The 16,927-nt window shown below is 39.4% G+C and overlaps 1 protein-coding gene across 2 annotated transcripts; it reads right to left on the bottom strand.

Moving 5' to 3' along the window:
• Positions 1-3,343: 3,343 nt before the first annotated feature.
• Positions 3,344-7,495, bottom strand: LOC109957898 (CD209 antigen-like). Of its 2 annotated transcripts, XM_020596139.1 has the most exons (7): positions 7,367-7,495; positions 6,965-7,091; positions 6,222-6,320; positions 5,327-6,112; positions 4,900-5,042; positions 4,195-4,304; positions 3,344-4,101 (listed from the first exon to the last, which is right to left on the bottom strand). In XM_020596139.1, exons 1-7 carry the CDS (start codon positions 7,373-7,375, stop codon positions 3,963-3,965), a joined length of 1,413 nt encoding a protein of 470 aa, XP_020451795.1. In that variant the 5' UTR covers positions 7,376-7,495; the 3' UTR covers positions 3,344-3,962. The 2 variants fall into 2 exon arrangements, with proteins under 2 accessions (XP_020451795.1, XP_020451796.1); XM_020596140.1 differs by lacking the exon at positions 6,222-6,320.
• Between the last annotated feature and the right edge of the window lie 9,432 nt (positions 7,496-16,927).

Genomic DNA, 16,927 nt, shown 5'->3' with positions numbered 1-16,927 from the left:
AGCAGGATGTAAGGAAGAGTGGAGACTAATGACAGCTAAGAAAACCTTAAACTGACAAAGAGTTCAATTTAAGATTGTGAGACAAAAAGTTAATTTAATGAACTGTGTAAAAACACTTTCCTGCTGTGATTGAACCTTAGGTGAAAATGAATTTACCTGAAGATAAGTGTAATCTTGATTTTTCATTTTCTGTGCATCATGTGTGGGCTATGAAAGTGAAAAAGTAATTAAGCAACATGACTATACAATAATATCAATAGAATTTCTGAGAAACATTTTTTATTATTTATTATTTCTCTTCCATAATGTTGGATGACTCACAAGAAACAGGTTTGTAAAATTAAAGAAACAGAGGTCGGGATACCCTGACCTTTGACGCTAGGTCCTACATTTCCCATAATGCAACGTACCTGTGATGAAGCAGCCTACAGGAGGGAGGTGGCCAGTCTGGTGTCATGGTGCAAGGACAATAATCTCAGCCTCAACACAGACAAGACGAAGGAGATGATAGTGGACATGAGGAAGGAGAGGAGAACTCATCAGCCAGTGTTGTGGAGAGGGTGAGCAGCTTTAAATACCTGGGCGTCCACATCAGTGAGGACCTCACTTGGACACTTAACACCACTCCATCCTCAAGGATCCCACCCACCCCCAGCATGGACTGTTCACCTCCCTAACCTCTGGCTGGAAGTTCAGAAGTGTGAAATGCAGGACCTCCAGACTGAAAAACTCTTTCCTTCCCTCTGCCATTTGACTCCTAAACAGCTGAGGAGTTTATTACCAGGAAATACGTCATGTACTGACAACCTGTACTGTTTACAGTCTGAGTTTGCACATTCATAATTGCACATTGACTGTTGACTACTACACATGCTGCTCCCATGTAGCATACAATACATATTATATTCTTTTATATTTTTATTATATCTCTTCATTTGCTGCTTTAAAGTGCCTTAGATTTTGTGTTACTTATCTACTTTATATTTCATTTGTATTGTGTGGCATTCATGTGGATGGCAAAGTAAGAATTTCACTGTACTGTGCATATGACAATAAACACTTTGACTTGACTTTATAATAAGCAGAGTAGCTTTCTCATGTTGTATGTGGCGAAAAGAACCCTTTGCTGTTATACATTTAGGGATGTGACACTGGGTGACAGCATCACGCACTTATGCTAGTAACATTAGGACTGTAGCTTGTATGTTTTCATAAATGTCAGTCTACCAGCTAATAAAAAGAGATTAATAGTTTAGCAGTGGTAGCACTGAGAAGATGCAATGCAAAACCCTTGTTTTCTTGTTCTTTTTTATTTGTTTGATTTTGTCAGTCGGATGAAGCGAAGCCAGCTGAATACAAAAAATCTGACATATTATCAAGCTGTTATGAGAGAAGTTGGCCTGTTGGAGGCAGAGACAGTCTAATGAAAGACACAACTGAGTTGCATTATGGGTAATGTAGGAGCCAGTGTTGCTTATGTAGAGGTCTGGCAGAAATAGACATCATAACAAATCACAATTACATGATAACAAAATTAGTGGAGATTACTGAGGTGCATTAGTGAAAAATAGTGGTATAGTGGTTACATGATATTTTTTGTAGACGTTTTTAATTAGCATGTTTGTAATACAACCCCATTTCCAAAAAATATTATATATTTTGATTTATATAAGCTTATACTGAATTTTAGTCCAGCAACATGTTCCAAAAATGTTGGGACAATGGCAACAAAAGACTCAGAAACACCTTACAACTACTTACTGTAGGTTAACTGGCAACCAGTCAGCACACTGACTGGACATAAAAGCAACTTCCCAGAGAGGCTGTGTTTCAGAAGGATGGGGTGAGGTTTACCTGTCTATGTGGCAATTTAAGAAGAATGTTTCTCAATGTAAAACTGCAAATATTTGATCTTCTGGCATTAAAACAAACACAAGTCCATAGTGGAAATTGTTGCATGGGCTCAGGAAACTCTGAAAACTACAGTCAGTGATCATGGTTCATCGCTGCATCAAAAAAAACAACATATGAACAGGATCCAGACACTCTGCCACTTTCATTGGGCTTGAACCCATTTAAGATGAACTGAGACAAAGCGGAAAACTGTTCTGTGGCCTGATGAGCCAAAATTAGAAATTCTTTTTGGAAATCATGGACATCGCATCTTCCAAACTAAAGAGGAGGGGGACCCTCCAGCTTGTTATCAGCACACAGTTCAAACGCCAGCATCTGAGATGGCATGGGGTGTGTTAGTGCACACTCCATGAGTAACCAGCACACGTATACCGGTTTTGGAGCAACAGGCTGTCATTCAGATGTGTTTTCAGTAAAGGCTTTACTTATTTCAGCAAGACAATGCCAAATCATATTCTGCATCTATTACAACAGCATGCTCTGTAACAAGATCATGGCCTCCCTGCAGTCCAGATCTGTCACCCATTACAAACATTTGTCACATTTATGAAGCAAAAAATATGACAAAAGAGACTACTAAGCAGCTGACATCTTATAACAAGCAAAAATAGAAAAACATTTCATTTTCAAAACTAAAGCACTGGGTTTCCTCAGTTCCAAATATTTAGAGTTGATAAAAGAAGAGCTGACGCAACATGGTGGTAAACCTGCCCCTGTCCCAGTGTTTTTGACACATGCTGCTGTCATCAAATTTAAAATGAGCAGAAGATTTCTCAGCTTCAAAATCTGATATCTTATCTTTGTAGAATTCTCATTGTCTCCTTATTAATGCAGTGCAATTTTTCTCTCAAAATCATCTACATCAAGTTTGTTGAGAACTAATACCAGTCATACTTCATAGCATTTTAAGATAAAAGGCTGCAAAAATAATTTATATACAGATGAAGTGGCCAAGGTACTTCAACATAGTGAAGCACGTGATCGTGATTGATTACACAAGCTAAAGTCAGTGCACTGAATGTGCTTACATGAATGAATATCTAGACCTAATTTATTTAAATTATACAGCAAGCAAAAAAAAAAAAGTAATTAATTGAACTGTGAGCAAAACACTACCTGATGCCTTTCTGTGTAGAGTTTGCATGTTCTCCTTGTGCCTGCGTGGGTTCTCTCTGGGTACTCTGGCTTCCTCCCACAGTCCAAAGACATATAGCATAGGTTGAATGGCATTTTGTGTGGTTGTTTGTCTACATGTCAGCCCTGTGATAAACTGGAGACCTGTCCAGGGTGGACCCCACCTCTTGCCCAATATCTGCCAGGATAGACTCCAGCTCCCCTATTCAGGAATAAGCAGTATAGATGATGGATGGATGGATGTAAGCACAACAATAGAGTAGAGTCAAATAATAATATAATATTTTTATTGCTGGTGTCATGTTACATGAATTAATATGAACCACTGTGCGTGCTAGTGCTCTCCTGAACAAACAAGAAGCTGAGTACAAAATAACCAACACTAACAATTTAGGAAATACATGAATTTCTCAATCAATCAACTAATCACTGCAGCAAGGCCAAATCTAGAAGAGTCTTTTTCTACATATGGGAAAACTGAAAAGCAGGCCTTGTTCTCTATAACAGAAGGTGGATGTCTGATCACGAAGCTGGAAACTAGATATCACACTGACAGAACTGCTTTTATAGTCTCTGGAAACCTCAGAACATTTGACCCAAGCTGGTCCCACATTACCAAGACATTTTGCTCCAAACAACCCACACCAACCTGTATATGTTCCAGGACCAGCTGGGCCATTTGTTAAATATAACCTCATAATACATGATTCATCACAATTTCAGGCTCTAGCTGTTAGCAATGCTATATATCAATGTGTGTAAAATGGTCACATAGCATTAATTTTTAAGCAGACGGTGTGTTATACATATTGCTATTATTGACAGCGATCTGTAATTTACATTTTGGTGCTCATTCCTGCCAGACAGTGGCCAAAAGGTTGAATCAAAACTCTGGCACTTCCTGCACAGGAAGACTACTTTTCACAGATCCAGTTTTGCTCTACATTGCAGTTCTCATCATTCCAGTCGCCAGTCCCTGACACACGGTGCCAGAACTCCACACAGTCCTGGTTCCTCCCATCAAAGCTGTTGGGCTGGCCTTTACCCCAGTACCTGCAAGGCAAGCAGACAAAACAGATGGACTGCTGTGTCCAGTACACTTGCCAGAGTTTTAATTTTGGATATAAACAGACTCTAGTTTCTTACGCTGTGGTCATTGGTGTTCCATCCACCCACTTCCAGTGCCCTTCTATTCCTTCATCGGTCAATCCAATCCAGACTTCTTTGTCACTTTTATACAAACCATTGATGAAGGTCTATGAAACATTGAAATAATAGAATGAACATTTTTATGGTAACAAAAGATAAAATTGTCAGTGAATCTACAGTAGCACCTGACTGATGGATCTAGTGGAGATTTTAGCAGACATTTCCCTTAAGATTGGTCGAGACCAAAAACAGAGCTAAAAGGAGAGTAAACACTGAGCTTCATGTGGCCAAAGACACAAATAGATGCTAATGTGCTATCCAAACAATTAAGACATACAAACTCAGTGCTATGTCACTGTTGTTTTTACATCTAACCCCACTGCTATCAAGTGGCCAAAAATCAATGAATTAATGCAGCTTTAATTACAGGTTCCATTAGCATACATTTTATGTAAAGCAGTTGGTTTTCATTTAATTCATTTGGTTATTCATAAGATACAAACACGGGATAAAAACACATTCTACAATGTGAGGAATAACAAACTATTATATGTTTTGAAAAGTGGTCAGCAGTCATCTAATGTATTTTGTCTGTTTGATTTTTGGACCCAAACCCAAATCAGTGCAGCTTTAACTAAATAAAATGCACCCAAAAAGCTGGTTCATTGTATTTTTAGTGTGCAGGTTTGTAAGGTGACATACCATTTCCTCTTGGCTTTCTATTATTGCCAAGTCTGCTCCATTACTTTGACAATGTTCTCTGCTCTGACTCCAGGTTTTCTTGGCAACAGAAGTGAAGTAGCAGCTGTACTGAAACTTCTTCCAGCCAGCAGGACACGTCTTTGCTGTACAGATAAAATATCCATTGATCAATAACCAAGCACGAAGACAAAAGCCATTACAAGCACTGAGTTGCAACAGATTTTAAAGTGATGTTTGGTGATTTCCTGTGGTAAAAAGAACTTTGGGTTAGTTTTTCATTACATGGCCTCCAGCTGTTTCTGACATGGAAAAATGATTGTCATAATTATGACAATCTTTTTCAGTTTCTTTACTTTCTTTTTTTTTACATTTTGCAATAATAACAAAAATGTCATTTGTACTTTTTTGCCAGTTTTCCTCTATGTACCTGTAATTGTTGCATTCAGTCTCTCCACTTCTTTCTGCAGCTGGTCTCTCTCAGCACTCAGGTTGCCATTTTTCACCTTCAGCAGATCCCTCACCACAGTCACATTGTTGCAGTTGCTTTCAAGGTCTTGTTTTTCCTTAAGCAAGGAAGTATAGGAAACCTGCAACTCATCTGTTGCATTTACAAGTAAGTTGTATTTGGCCTGCAGAATGCCCCTGTCTATTGTCAGGTTGTGGTGACTGCTCGCTAACTTGTCTTTCTCACTGGAAGAGAAGTTGAATCTGTCCTGCAAATGTTCAATGTCCTTAATCAAGGTGTTGTAACTAATCTGCAGGTGTTCTTTTGCCCTGGTTACATTATTTAATTTGTTCTGTAAATTGTTCCTGTCTTTGGTCACTGAGTCATAACTGGCCTGTAGCTCATTCCTGCGTTTGACCACTGAATCATATTGTTTTTGTAACAAGTTTTTGGCTGTAGTCAGGGCGTTGTTATTAGTCTGCAGCAGGTCCCTACTGTCTTGTAGCTGTTTAATCTTACTGTCAAAAGTAGCCTTACTGGCCTGTAACTGGCTTTTAAGGTTGGCTGTTTCTCTAGTCAGTAAATCATTATTGGTCTGTATTTGGTCCTTCTTTTTAGATAAGTAATCATAATTTTGCCGTAACTGACTACGGGTGGTTTCGAGATCATTCTTCTCTTTTTGTAGTGTCTCCAGATTCTGCTGTAGGATCTCTTTCTCTTTATTCATGGCTTGTAGGTTGTTCTGATGTTCTTGCTCTACTTTTCGGTCTGCCAGAAAGAAAAGATAATGTGATGTGAATCAATGATTGTAACTTGACATTAGGCAACTTTTTAGCGCACATGACTACTTGACACAGAAAAAAAAGGGTAGACTCACAGTGGACACTCTGACCTATGGCAACAGCGACCAGGACGACACACAGGACCGCAAAGCAAACTGTAGCAAGCCTGTAAGGGCTGTTTCTCAACACATGCACTAAGAGTCAAAATAGAAGCACATACTTAAAATTGACAAAGTGATCATTTATACTGGTACTGAGTAGTATGACAAAATACTACATAAAATATTCATTTCATGAAAAAGTACTGACTAGTTAAGTGTTATTTTAGAAATATAAAATTGCACAGTAAAACAACTGGATTAAAACAGTAGTAATTGATTGATTGGTTCTTTTGGTCACTTGGGAGTAGTGGAACAAATGCAGCAGCATCGTGTTTTCTATATAAAGTTTTATGACAAACATGCTATCAACCACTTACCTCTTTACACATTGAACTGACATTAGCATTTATCTGGAACCATGTGTATGAGGAGCTTTTTTTCCATCAAATACAAAAGTGGCTTTTGCTGTGTGATTGGGTAGGAAGCTATTTAATTCCTGTAAAGTATTATAAAAAATATATTGGAGAGTGGTCATCAGTCATTTTAAAAGTTTCATATTCTATTGGGGGCAGCTATGAGGCTGACTAAAACACCTGCAAAACCAAATCAATGAGCTGAAAAATGCCTAAAAGCTCTGCTGAAGGTTACTGATGGCTGAAGAGTTTTGTTTGTTTCATCATGGTATTTATTGCCATTTCATCCAATCCAATCCTTAAAATGAAGTCTCATTGAATTACCTGAATAGCGGATGTTGCTGCTATCTGGCAGACGCTGCTTATAGCCAAACCCACTGCCTTCGATGTCCATGTCTATCATTCCTTTGCCATCAGCACTCATCTTTGCATCTGCTTCTTGAGCTGAAGTCTTAGCAGGTAAAAAAAAAAAAGCTGCATTAGCTTGTGAAACAGCTGCACAGTTTTACCAGAATGCTGCCATGAAATCTGTCCTCTTTCATTTATTTCCCTTTTAGGTTCCTCTTTTTGTGCCTTCCAGTAAATCCCGTTCTTAATCTATGGAAACTAGAGATTGTATTTCATTTTCAGGATAGAAAGATCTACATACATTGTCAAGGTTGTAGTGCAGTGATATAGATTTTGATTTTAAATACCATATACAGTGGACATATAAAAAAAACTTACCACTGCCATCTTAGATGAGAAAACAGTTCACGAATTAGGAACAGTAATTACAATATGTTTTATGTAATCCTGGAGGATAAAACCTGACTTCACTTCATCTTGCAAAAGCATTGCACACATTCTTCAGGAAATGCCACACTGATTATAAATCCCGATTTCTGCAGAAAGGCCTGGGCGGTAGGCGGAGCAACAGCCTCTCTCATTCCTAATTGACAGAATTCAGATGTTGGTTTGGTTGAAATGAGACTCAGAATGCATTTTCCAGTTTTATCATAACCACACCTCACTTTTTTCTAGATAAGATATACTTTGTGAAATCACTTTATTTGAAAAATGAATGTGTGTCAGAATAATCACCTGCTTCCTCTTGATAGCACGTGAGTGAAGCTCTCATATCATACTGTGTTTGAGCTAATGGAAAATAAAGCATTTTGGTGCAATTAAAGTTATTATTGTTATTATTTATTTATTTTTCCTATTTATGCTCCTTATAAATACAGTTTCACTAATGGCACAGATTAGACATGTACAGATATAAATGATGTTAGCATAGTAGTGAATATGGTTAGAGACTGGGCTGGTGAATAAGTAAAAAAACAAAACCAACCAACAACCAACCGGCTTCTCCCAGAGGGTCTGAGGGAGTTTCAGGGGGGAGTTTAGCTGTAGACTGCCGCCCCCCTTTGGTCTGTTTGGGGTTCATTACAATAACGTTCTCAAAATTTGAAAATCCTTTTAGAACCAGGAATTCACAATAATACAGATAAATGGTGATAAAGGATAAATGTTATAGTCAGTTTTATTTTATTTCTGTGTCATACCAGACAGCTCCCACATGGGGTTAAAAGACGCTGTTATTTTAACAGAGTGCACATCTTCCAGTATCATATACAAAACAAGAACGACAAGAAATAAGGGGAAACAGCTTCCATCATTCTAAATGTTAGTCACAACAAGCACGGAGCTTTTTTTGTCTCCTCCCTGGCTTTTTCCACGTAACCAGCAAATTTTAATAGTTCATATGAGAACAACCAACTCAGTCACTCTGCGTCGTCCATATTTGCAAGATTCATATGTTTATATTTTACTTTAAAAAAGTATTACACAGCTCCAAGTAAAAAGGAAAATAGAAAATAAAATAAAACTAAGTTTCTGTATTATTATTGTCTATCCCAAATAAGTCATTTTTGTCAACCTCTTCCATGTCAAGTAACTGATTCCATAACTAAGCTTCACATATGTTCCAGCAAATCTCACATGGTTCCCACCCCATATCCCCCGCTCTGTCCAGCTTTGGTACACACTTGTGTACACCTAAAACACATTTCTCTGGGTTTGCCGGCCAGGGGCTTGCTTCCTACAAGACCCAGCTCACCCCGACAGTGCAGGGATCCGGTGGCTCTGTTATGCTGTTGGGGGCCTTTTGCAGGGTTTGGGTCCACTTGTCCCTTTAGAGAGAAGGGTCACTGCAGGTCAATACAAAGCTGATCTGTGTTATCACCTTTATCCTATGATGACACATATCTATCCAGAAGGGAGTGGTCTCTTCCAGGATGACAGTGCACACTGGGCACAAGGGGTCACTGAATGGTTTGATGAGTATGAAAATGATGTGAATTGTATACTATGGCCTTCACAGTATCCAGATCTCAACACAGCTGAACACCTATAGAAGAGTTTGGAGCGATACTGGAATGGAAAACTGGAGTTCTTCCCTCCAGTACAGTCCAGAGGCTTGACGAGTCAATACCAAGGTGCACTGAAGCTGTTCTGGTGGCACATGGTGGCTCAGCACCTTACTGAGACACTTGGTTGGTTTTTCCTCCCATCTTCACTTTAACTACATTGTCTGATGTCATTAATTGTTTTGCTGTCCTCCCTTAATGCCAGACTTCACACAACCATCTTGGCTTATGTTTTTTGTTATGTTACATTGCATAAAGAAAAAAACCCAGCGGTGCATAACATTCCATCCGCTATTTGTCAGTTTCACAACATGAACCACATGTTCACAGTTATTAGAGAGGAGGTTTCACAAAAAAACAAAAATGCTGAACATGCAGGTTTCATATCAGCATGTTGTGAGTCAGACTGATTACTCAAGTTTTGCTCCAGTATTAGTATTTCCTGATCCCGTTAAATATTATGCTTACTCTAATTTTATTGTGCTCACAGTGCAAAGTGGTAATATGGTACAGAAATTACAGTGCCTTGCGAAAGTATTCGGCTCCCTTGAACTTTGCGACCTTTTGCCACATTTCAGGCTTCAAACATAAAGATATAAAACTGTAATTTTTTGTGAAGAATCAACAACAAGTGGGACACAATCATAAAGTGGAACGAAATTTATTGGATATTTCAAACTTTTTTAATAAATAAAAAAACTGAAAAATTGGGCGTGCAAAATTATTCAGCCCCCTTAAGTTAATACTTTGTAGCGCCACCTTTTGCTGCGATTACAGCTGTAAGTCGCTTGGGGTATGTCTCTATCAGTTTTGCACATCGAGAGACTGAAATTTTTGCCCATTCCTCCTTGCAAAACAGCTCAAGCTCAGTGAGGTTGGATGGAGAGCGTTTGTGAACAGCAGTTTTCAGTTCGTTCCACAGATTCTCGATTGGATTCAGGTCTGGACTTTGACTTGGCCATTCTAACACCTGGATATGTGTATTTGTGAACCATTCCATTGTAGATTTTGCTTTAGGTTTTGGATCATTGTCTTGTTGGAAGACAAAGCTCCGTCCCAGTCTCAGGTCTTTTGCAGACTCCATCAGGTTTCCTTCCAGAATGGTCCTGTATTTGGCTCCATCCATCTTCCCATCAATTTTAACCATCTTCCCTGCCCCTGCTGAAGAAAAGCAGGCCCAAACCAGGATGCTGCCACCACCATGTTTGACAGTGGGGATGGTGTGTTCAGGGTGATGAGCTGTGTTGCTTTTACGCCAAACATAACGTTTTGCATTGTTGCCAAAAAGTTCGATTTTGGTTTCATCTGACCAGAGCACCTTCTTCCACATGTGTGGTGTGTCTCCCAGGTGGCTTGTGGCAAACTTTAAACGACACTTTTTATGGATATCTTTAAGAAATGGCTTTCTTCTTGCCACTCTTCCATAAAGGCCAGATTTGTGCAGTATACAACTGATTGTTGTCCTATGGACAGAGTCTCCCACCTCAGCTGTAGATCTCTGCAGTTCATCCAGAGTGATCATGGGCCTCTTGGCTGCATCTCTGATCAGTCTTCTCCTTGTATGAGCTGAAAGTTTAGAGGGACGGCCAGGTCTTGGTAGATTTGCAGTGGTCTGATACTCCTTCCATTTCAATATTATCGCTTGCACAGTGCTCCTTGGGATGTTTAAAGCTTGGGAAATCTTTTTGTATCCAAATCCGGCTTTAAACTTCTCCACAACAGTATCTCGGACCTGCCTGGTGTGTTCCTTGTTCTTCATGATGCTCTCTGCGCTTTAAACGGACCTCTGAGACTATCACAGTGCAGGTGCATTTATACGGAGACTTGATTACACACAGGTGGATTCTATTTATCATCATTAGTCATTTAGGTCAACATTGGATCATTCAGAGATCCTCACTGAACTTCTGGAGAGAGTTTGCTGCACTGAAAGTAAAGGGGCTGAATAATTTTTCACGCCCAATTTTTCAGTTTTTTATTTGTTAAAAACGTTTGAAATATCCAATAAATTTCGTTCCACTTCATGATTGTGTCCCACTTGTTGTTGATTCTTCACAAAAAATTACAGTTTTATATCTTTATGTTTGAAGCCTGAAATGTGGCAAAAGGTCACAAAGTTCAAGGGGGCCGAATACTTTCGCAAGGCACTGTAGTTTTTATTCATATTCTCTCTTTGTTTCTATTTCTTCATGGACTAGATGGACATGCATATATTATTAAATCATGCATTCATTCACTCAGAAGATTTTCACACTCCCACATGTGTCTTATTGTTAAATACAACATATACAGTGGCCTTGGTGACCGCTGCATCTGACAAAGCTCACTATTAAACCAACTTTTGTGAGCCACATGAGAATGTGAGTGACGTCCAGCTGACAAATGACTCTGAACACTGATGATCTTAAAATATGGACTGCAATATTATCACAACAACAAACACAACAGTAGCAGGTGGCTTTGGGAAAATGGAAGCTAGATCAGATGTTGTAAACAACCCATCCTGAACTTACACAGGACCAGTGCCAGAAAACACACTGCGAGCCTGATGACTCTGGGTGTGCTTCATCTTGCAAAAGCATTGCACACATACTTCAGGAAATGCCACACTGATTATCAATCCCGATTTCTACAGAAAAGCCTGGGCAGTAGGCGGAGCGACAGCCTCTCTCATTCCTAATTGACAGAATTCAGATGTTGGTTTGGTTGAAATGAGACTCAGAATGCATTTTCCAGTTTTATCATAACCACACCTCACTTTTTTCTAGATAAGATATACTTTGTGAAATCACTTTATTTGAAAAATGAATGTGTGTCAGAATAATCACCTGCTTCCTCTTGATAGCACGTGAGTGAAGCTCTCATATCATACTGTGTTTGAGCTAATGGAAAATAAAGCCTGATGACTCTGGGTGTACTAGTGCTAGTCCAATGTATTAAATGTGTTCAGTCCATCGCATTAAGGATGTCAGGTCAGGAACATTGTGATGATCCACATTAATTCTGTCTCATGGCATTTTTTTTTTGCATATTTATATGTTTCTCTATCTAGAGTAGGTGTCTCGCATGAGACAAAACATCCATCCATCTATTATTATTACCACTATAGAGAGTCACAGAGAGGCTGGAGGTGACCCCAGCTGACACTGAGTGAGAACCAGTGTACACCTTGTACAGGTCACCAGTCTATCACACACAGAGAGACAGACAGCAAGACACACTCATAATCACACCTTATGGGCAATTTAGAGTCACGAATCAACCTAACCTGCAGGACCCAGAGGAAACCCACGCAGGCACAGGGACAAAGACCCCAGTGAACTGTTAAGCTTGAATCCATCCTGCTGTGAAGTAGCAGGGCTAACCATCACGCCACTGTGCTGCCACTGGGGAGGAAACATTTCAACTTAATTTAGCAGAACTATATAAAAATGTTTAGCTCATTAGCCCATAGCTGTTAGGGTTGTATTAGATTTTTTTTTTTGAAAAGACGTTTTTAGTTTCATCATATTTCATTTATGTATTTTCATAAGGACTTCTATAGAATTTCTGAATAAAAACCAAACTACAATACAATAAATACAAAAATCTTTGATGACACATTCCCACAGGTGAGGTGTCCTCACAGAGCTGGGATCAACTGCTGCATCCTTCTTTTATCTCATACAGACACAAGCAGCTGTGTCTTTGCAGTCACTTAAGACCTCAGTAGGTATTGCATGGAGTATACAGAAATCTGTGTTTTTGTTCAGCCAGAGATAAATATTTTTGGTTCATTTGAATGTTACCCTGGTGGTTTTAAAAAAAATAGTAAGTCCTGCGGTGTTCTGTAAATATGAACAGAGCTACGCAAATGAGATATATCCATTTTCAAATTATCCTCTTCTCTAAAGAGGCACTCCACTGGTTTTACGGATAAGGTGACTCATTGTCGGGATTACTACTCAGCCTGTGACAACAGTGGTACTGTATAATATCTCTCTGGACAAAGCTTTCTAAAACTAGATGATGTGTGATTTGTGGACACAGTATAGGTTAAGCCTGATTTTAGCCAAGAGCTACTAATCTGGCCAAACTTCTGCCAGGTTGGTTGACATTCATGTGCAGTTTGAGGGGGTCATGATGCCTGATTAATTGTCTGAACCACCAAACTTGACATTGTGCTACGATGCACTCTGATGAGCCAAAACATTGACACTGCCTTTTTCTAATATACTTGAATTGTCAGTGGACAAAACCAAGTTGGGGTTTTGTGCTAACATCCAGTGTGATCACCAGCGTTATGGCTGGTCAGCTGATCTGTACAGTGTAAACATAAAAGTTGCAGGATCAGTGTAGTCCATTAGAGGTGAGCTTGCACAACCAGGTTATAGTGACGATAGCAGACTCTTTCCAGTAAGAACCATATTGTACCAGGCATGACATACGTGTTGGCCAACCCCTCACCGTGAAAGCTGGTAGAGCTGGTGGGGGCAGCAGGTGTGTACGTTGCAGCTCCCAAGACAACTGAAGGGTGTGCAAGCAGCAGCAAAATCCAAACTCTTTCAGCCCGCCGCCACGGAGACTCCACACCTCCGACAGCTCCAGTCAGCAGACAGCCACTGCAGCTTAACATCACCTTCTGATTTCTGCTGACCGACTGCTGCTGCGAACCAGCATTTCACCTTCCAGCACTGCTACTCACAAACAGTTACAAGTTGAGCAAGATGAATAAAAGATGTTTCAATACAATGGGAAAAGGCTAGTGATTCAAGTTATGACATAATTCATAATTACAACAATCAATCAAGGCACAATGCACAATATTCTAGCTCAGCAGTGATTTGTTTCCTGTCATTATGAACTTCTTACAGGTTTGTGATGTGTCCTCCTTGTGTGTCTATTATCATACACTGCCTTGGACGGACCAGTCTTAGCTTGCGAGCATTAGCAGCAACATGACTACACACCACAGACAAGGACAGAAATTATTTCAGAACTTTATTGCTCCCAAACTTTGGCATAATCACAATTCTAGTACGAAAGTCAAATTCTTCCTTGCACAGGGTTGTAGCAAGTAAGGGCAAAGTAAGCCTTCACTGGGTTTTAGTTTACCATCAGCCTGCCCGTTGTAGATGACTTGACTCCAAAAGAAAGCTCAACTTTCAATCAAACAAAACTGTTAACTACTGTAAATGATTTCAAGGCCTGGAATAATCATTAAATCTGCATCACCACAATTTGCACACAAAAACTGCACAGAAAGATTACTCGGGCATTTGGCTTTTAACCACATGCAGTTCTATTGTAATTTGACCAAACAGATACTGTAAGTATTGTTATAATAATAATCCTACCAAGGAACAGGATGTTATACAAATGTTTGTGGTTTTTACTGGACATGAAATTACCGGCAGTGAAAATCCATTGCTCTTCCTGCACATTGCATTAAACTGATGACCATGGATTAAATCTTTAGATTTTAGCTTCAAACAGCACTGAAGGTCTGACTGTGCACAATTAGAAAATACTCACTTCCTTTATGTTCAGAGGTCCATATTAATGTATTGTATGCTTTATCAGGGAACAGGAGAAGAATTAAGATTCAGTAACTTTTCACTTTGGTGTCTCAGTTTTCCTGTATACGATCACTGTAAGTCAGACTCGGAGCAGATCATTTTCAGTACACACTACATGTGAAATTTAAATTAATTACATTACTTACAATAAATGACTGGTAATATAAAGCCCTTTAGTGTAATTTGGTCATGGTATGTTTCAGATACCCATGGATCACCTGCCCTCTGTAGAAGTAGTACCCAGTAAGCACCGTGCTGGGAGGACATCACCAACCCGATTTTGTCAACACATGGTGATGACAAATCATACAACTCACAGAGGAAATATATCAACAAATGTGAGAATGCAAAGCAAATATAAATGTAGTATTTTTATATCTATCCCTGCCTGGCTGCTGAGCAAAGTGGAGACCTACAGAGTTCTTCACACAGGCAATAACAGAGACCAATAGAACAGCAAATTCATCTAAATTTTGACATAAATTACTTACGACAACAAAAAAAACACAGTAATCATTAACGTTTTTGCAGCAATCATGAAACTTTAAAGGAGAGATGGTCCTACAAAAACATATTTAATATGTGCCTTACTGTAATAGCCTTCTGATGTCCCCTGGTTGGTCTTTTCACAGCCTCCAGGCTCCTTTTATCAGTGTATTTGCAATTATCATCTTCCATATTTTTCCAAACTGCAGAAGCAAGAACAGAAATATAATTTATGTAGCTGTGTTAACCTGTCGGAGCAGTAAGAGCAGGAGACCTTCAGGGTGCTCCCTCTAGAACCATCTCCTTCTGCCCTTCATAAATGATCTGCTGCAGCTCTGGTTTGTCTGCTGGCTCAAACTCATGCATATCTGACATGGAGCTCTAGTCCATTGTTACATTCCCTTCTATATTAAAGTTTAAAGAGATACAGTATATGATGTAGCTGGCAGAGGATGTGGGTAGAGAACGAATGGCTGTCATCCAACACCTGACAACTTCCTTTGACAGTAATGCTACTCACTGCTGTAGGTTCTACACATGTTTTTCTATACAATCCATCTGCCCCTAGAGGCTTTGATGTTGTTTCCCAAGGTTCCCTACAGATAAGATCCCCAGCACATGTTTAAAGGCCAATCACACCCACATAGCAGTCAGCCAATAGTCCTCAGGAAAGTTAAAGGAGAAATCCACCAATTTTACTCATCACAGTATGTTTACAGATGTTGGGGTGTACTAGGCTACTGCATTTGTGAAAAATTTTGAGTCAGCAGTTGCAGCTTAACACTACAACTCTGGAAATGAATAAATTCTGGGGTGTGGACTGTCTTACTAGGTCTCTGTAACCTGATGTAACCTTTTAAAGGCCTTTGGCTGAGTAGTAAAGAGTATTGCAGATGAATTCTTTTGTAGTTGATTAATTGGTAAAGTAACACGATTTTTCAAAAGGGACTATTTGATGTGTTATTGGTTACTTTTTTAGGACAGAAGCACAGAAGCAGGATTTGAGGACAATAAAGAACATACGTAAAACACAAACTGTTTCACTGTTGACTCAAGGCTTATGGCTGAGCCGCAAATAATACAGTTTACCCACGAATACTACATAACTAATGCAATACAGTCATTTTATCATGTCCACAGAATGAAAATAGATCACGGCAGTGACGGCAGAAGGCGAGGAGCTGGGTGGAGGCAGGGAAACTAGTGAGGAGTGACTCACTTGTAGTCCGAGAACTCTCAAAGGGTTTGTCGAGATCAAAAAGAATCAGTGCAGATCAGACAAGACCAAGCATGCCAAATGTGACATGAGGGTGGGATCAGTCTGATTCTATATTTAACTGCAATGACGCCTTTTGGCTGTGATGCATGTGAAATGATACTGACACAAATGTTGCAGTTAAGAAAGGCATGAATGAAAGACCAAGAGACAAAAGTTGAAAGGACTGTCAAACCTTTGCTAATAGCAGCTCTTTTCAAGAATCATTACCTCTAAATACCTCAGGGTGCTCTGAATGATGGAGCTCATTGGTTCAGTCTGATCGGCGCCTCATGGAAAAGTCAGACAACTATTTTCTCTCCTTTACAAAAATAATAATAACAGAATGTCTGCTTTGAAAAACTTTATCATCGCATCTCAACAAAACCCTTTCCTACACAGGTGAAACTGAAACAGCATTTTATTATTATACAAGCAAAATGAATAATCATGAAGCACCTTATTTATCTTCATCTCTCACATCTCATCTAACATTATCTTCATCTCTCATTCCCTTTTTCAGTATCCATACGATGAGCATATGCTGCCTCCCACTCACTAACACTTACAGCATTAT

The sequence above is a fragment of the Monopterus albus genome, unplaced genomic scaffold (genome assembly GCF_001952655.1).
Source record: "Monopterus albus unplaced genomic scaffold, M_albus_1.0 scaffold29.1, whole genome shotgun sequence".
In the NCBI taxonomy this organism is placed as follows: domain Eukaryota; kingdom Metazoa; phylum Chordata; class Actinopteri; order Synbranchiformes; family Synbranchidae; genus Monopterus; species Monopterus albus.
The sequence above is the reverse complement of the archived record's forward strand: the minus strand, read 5'-3'. Positions and strand labels throughout refer to the sequence as shown.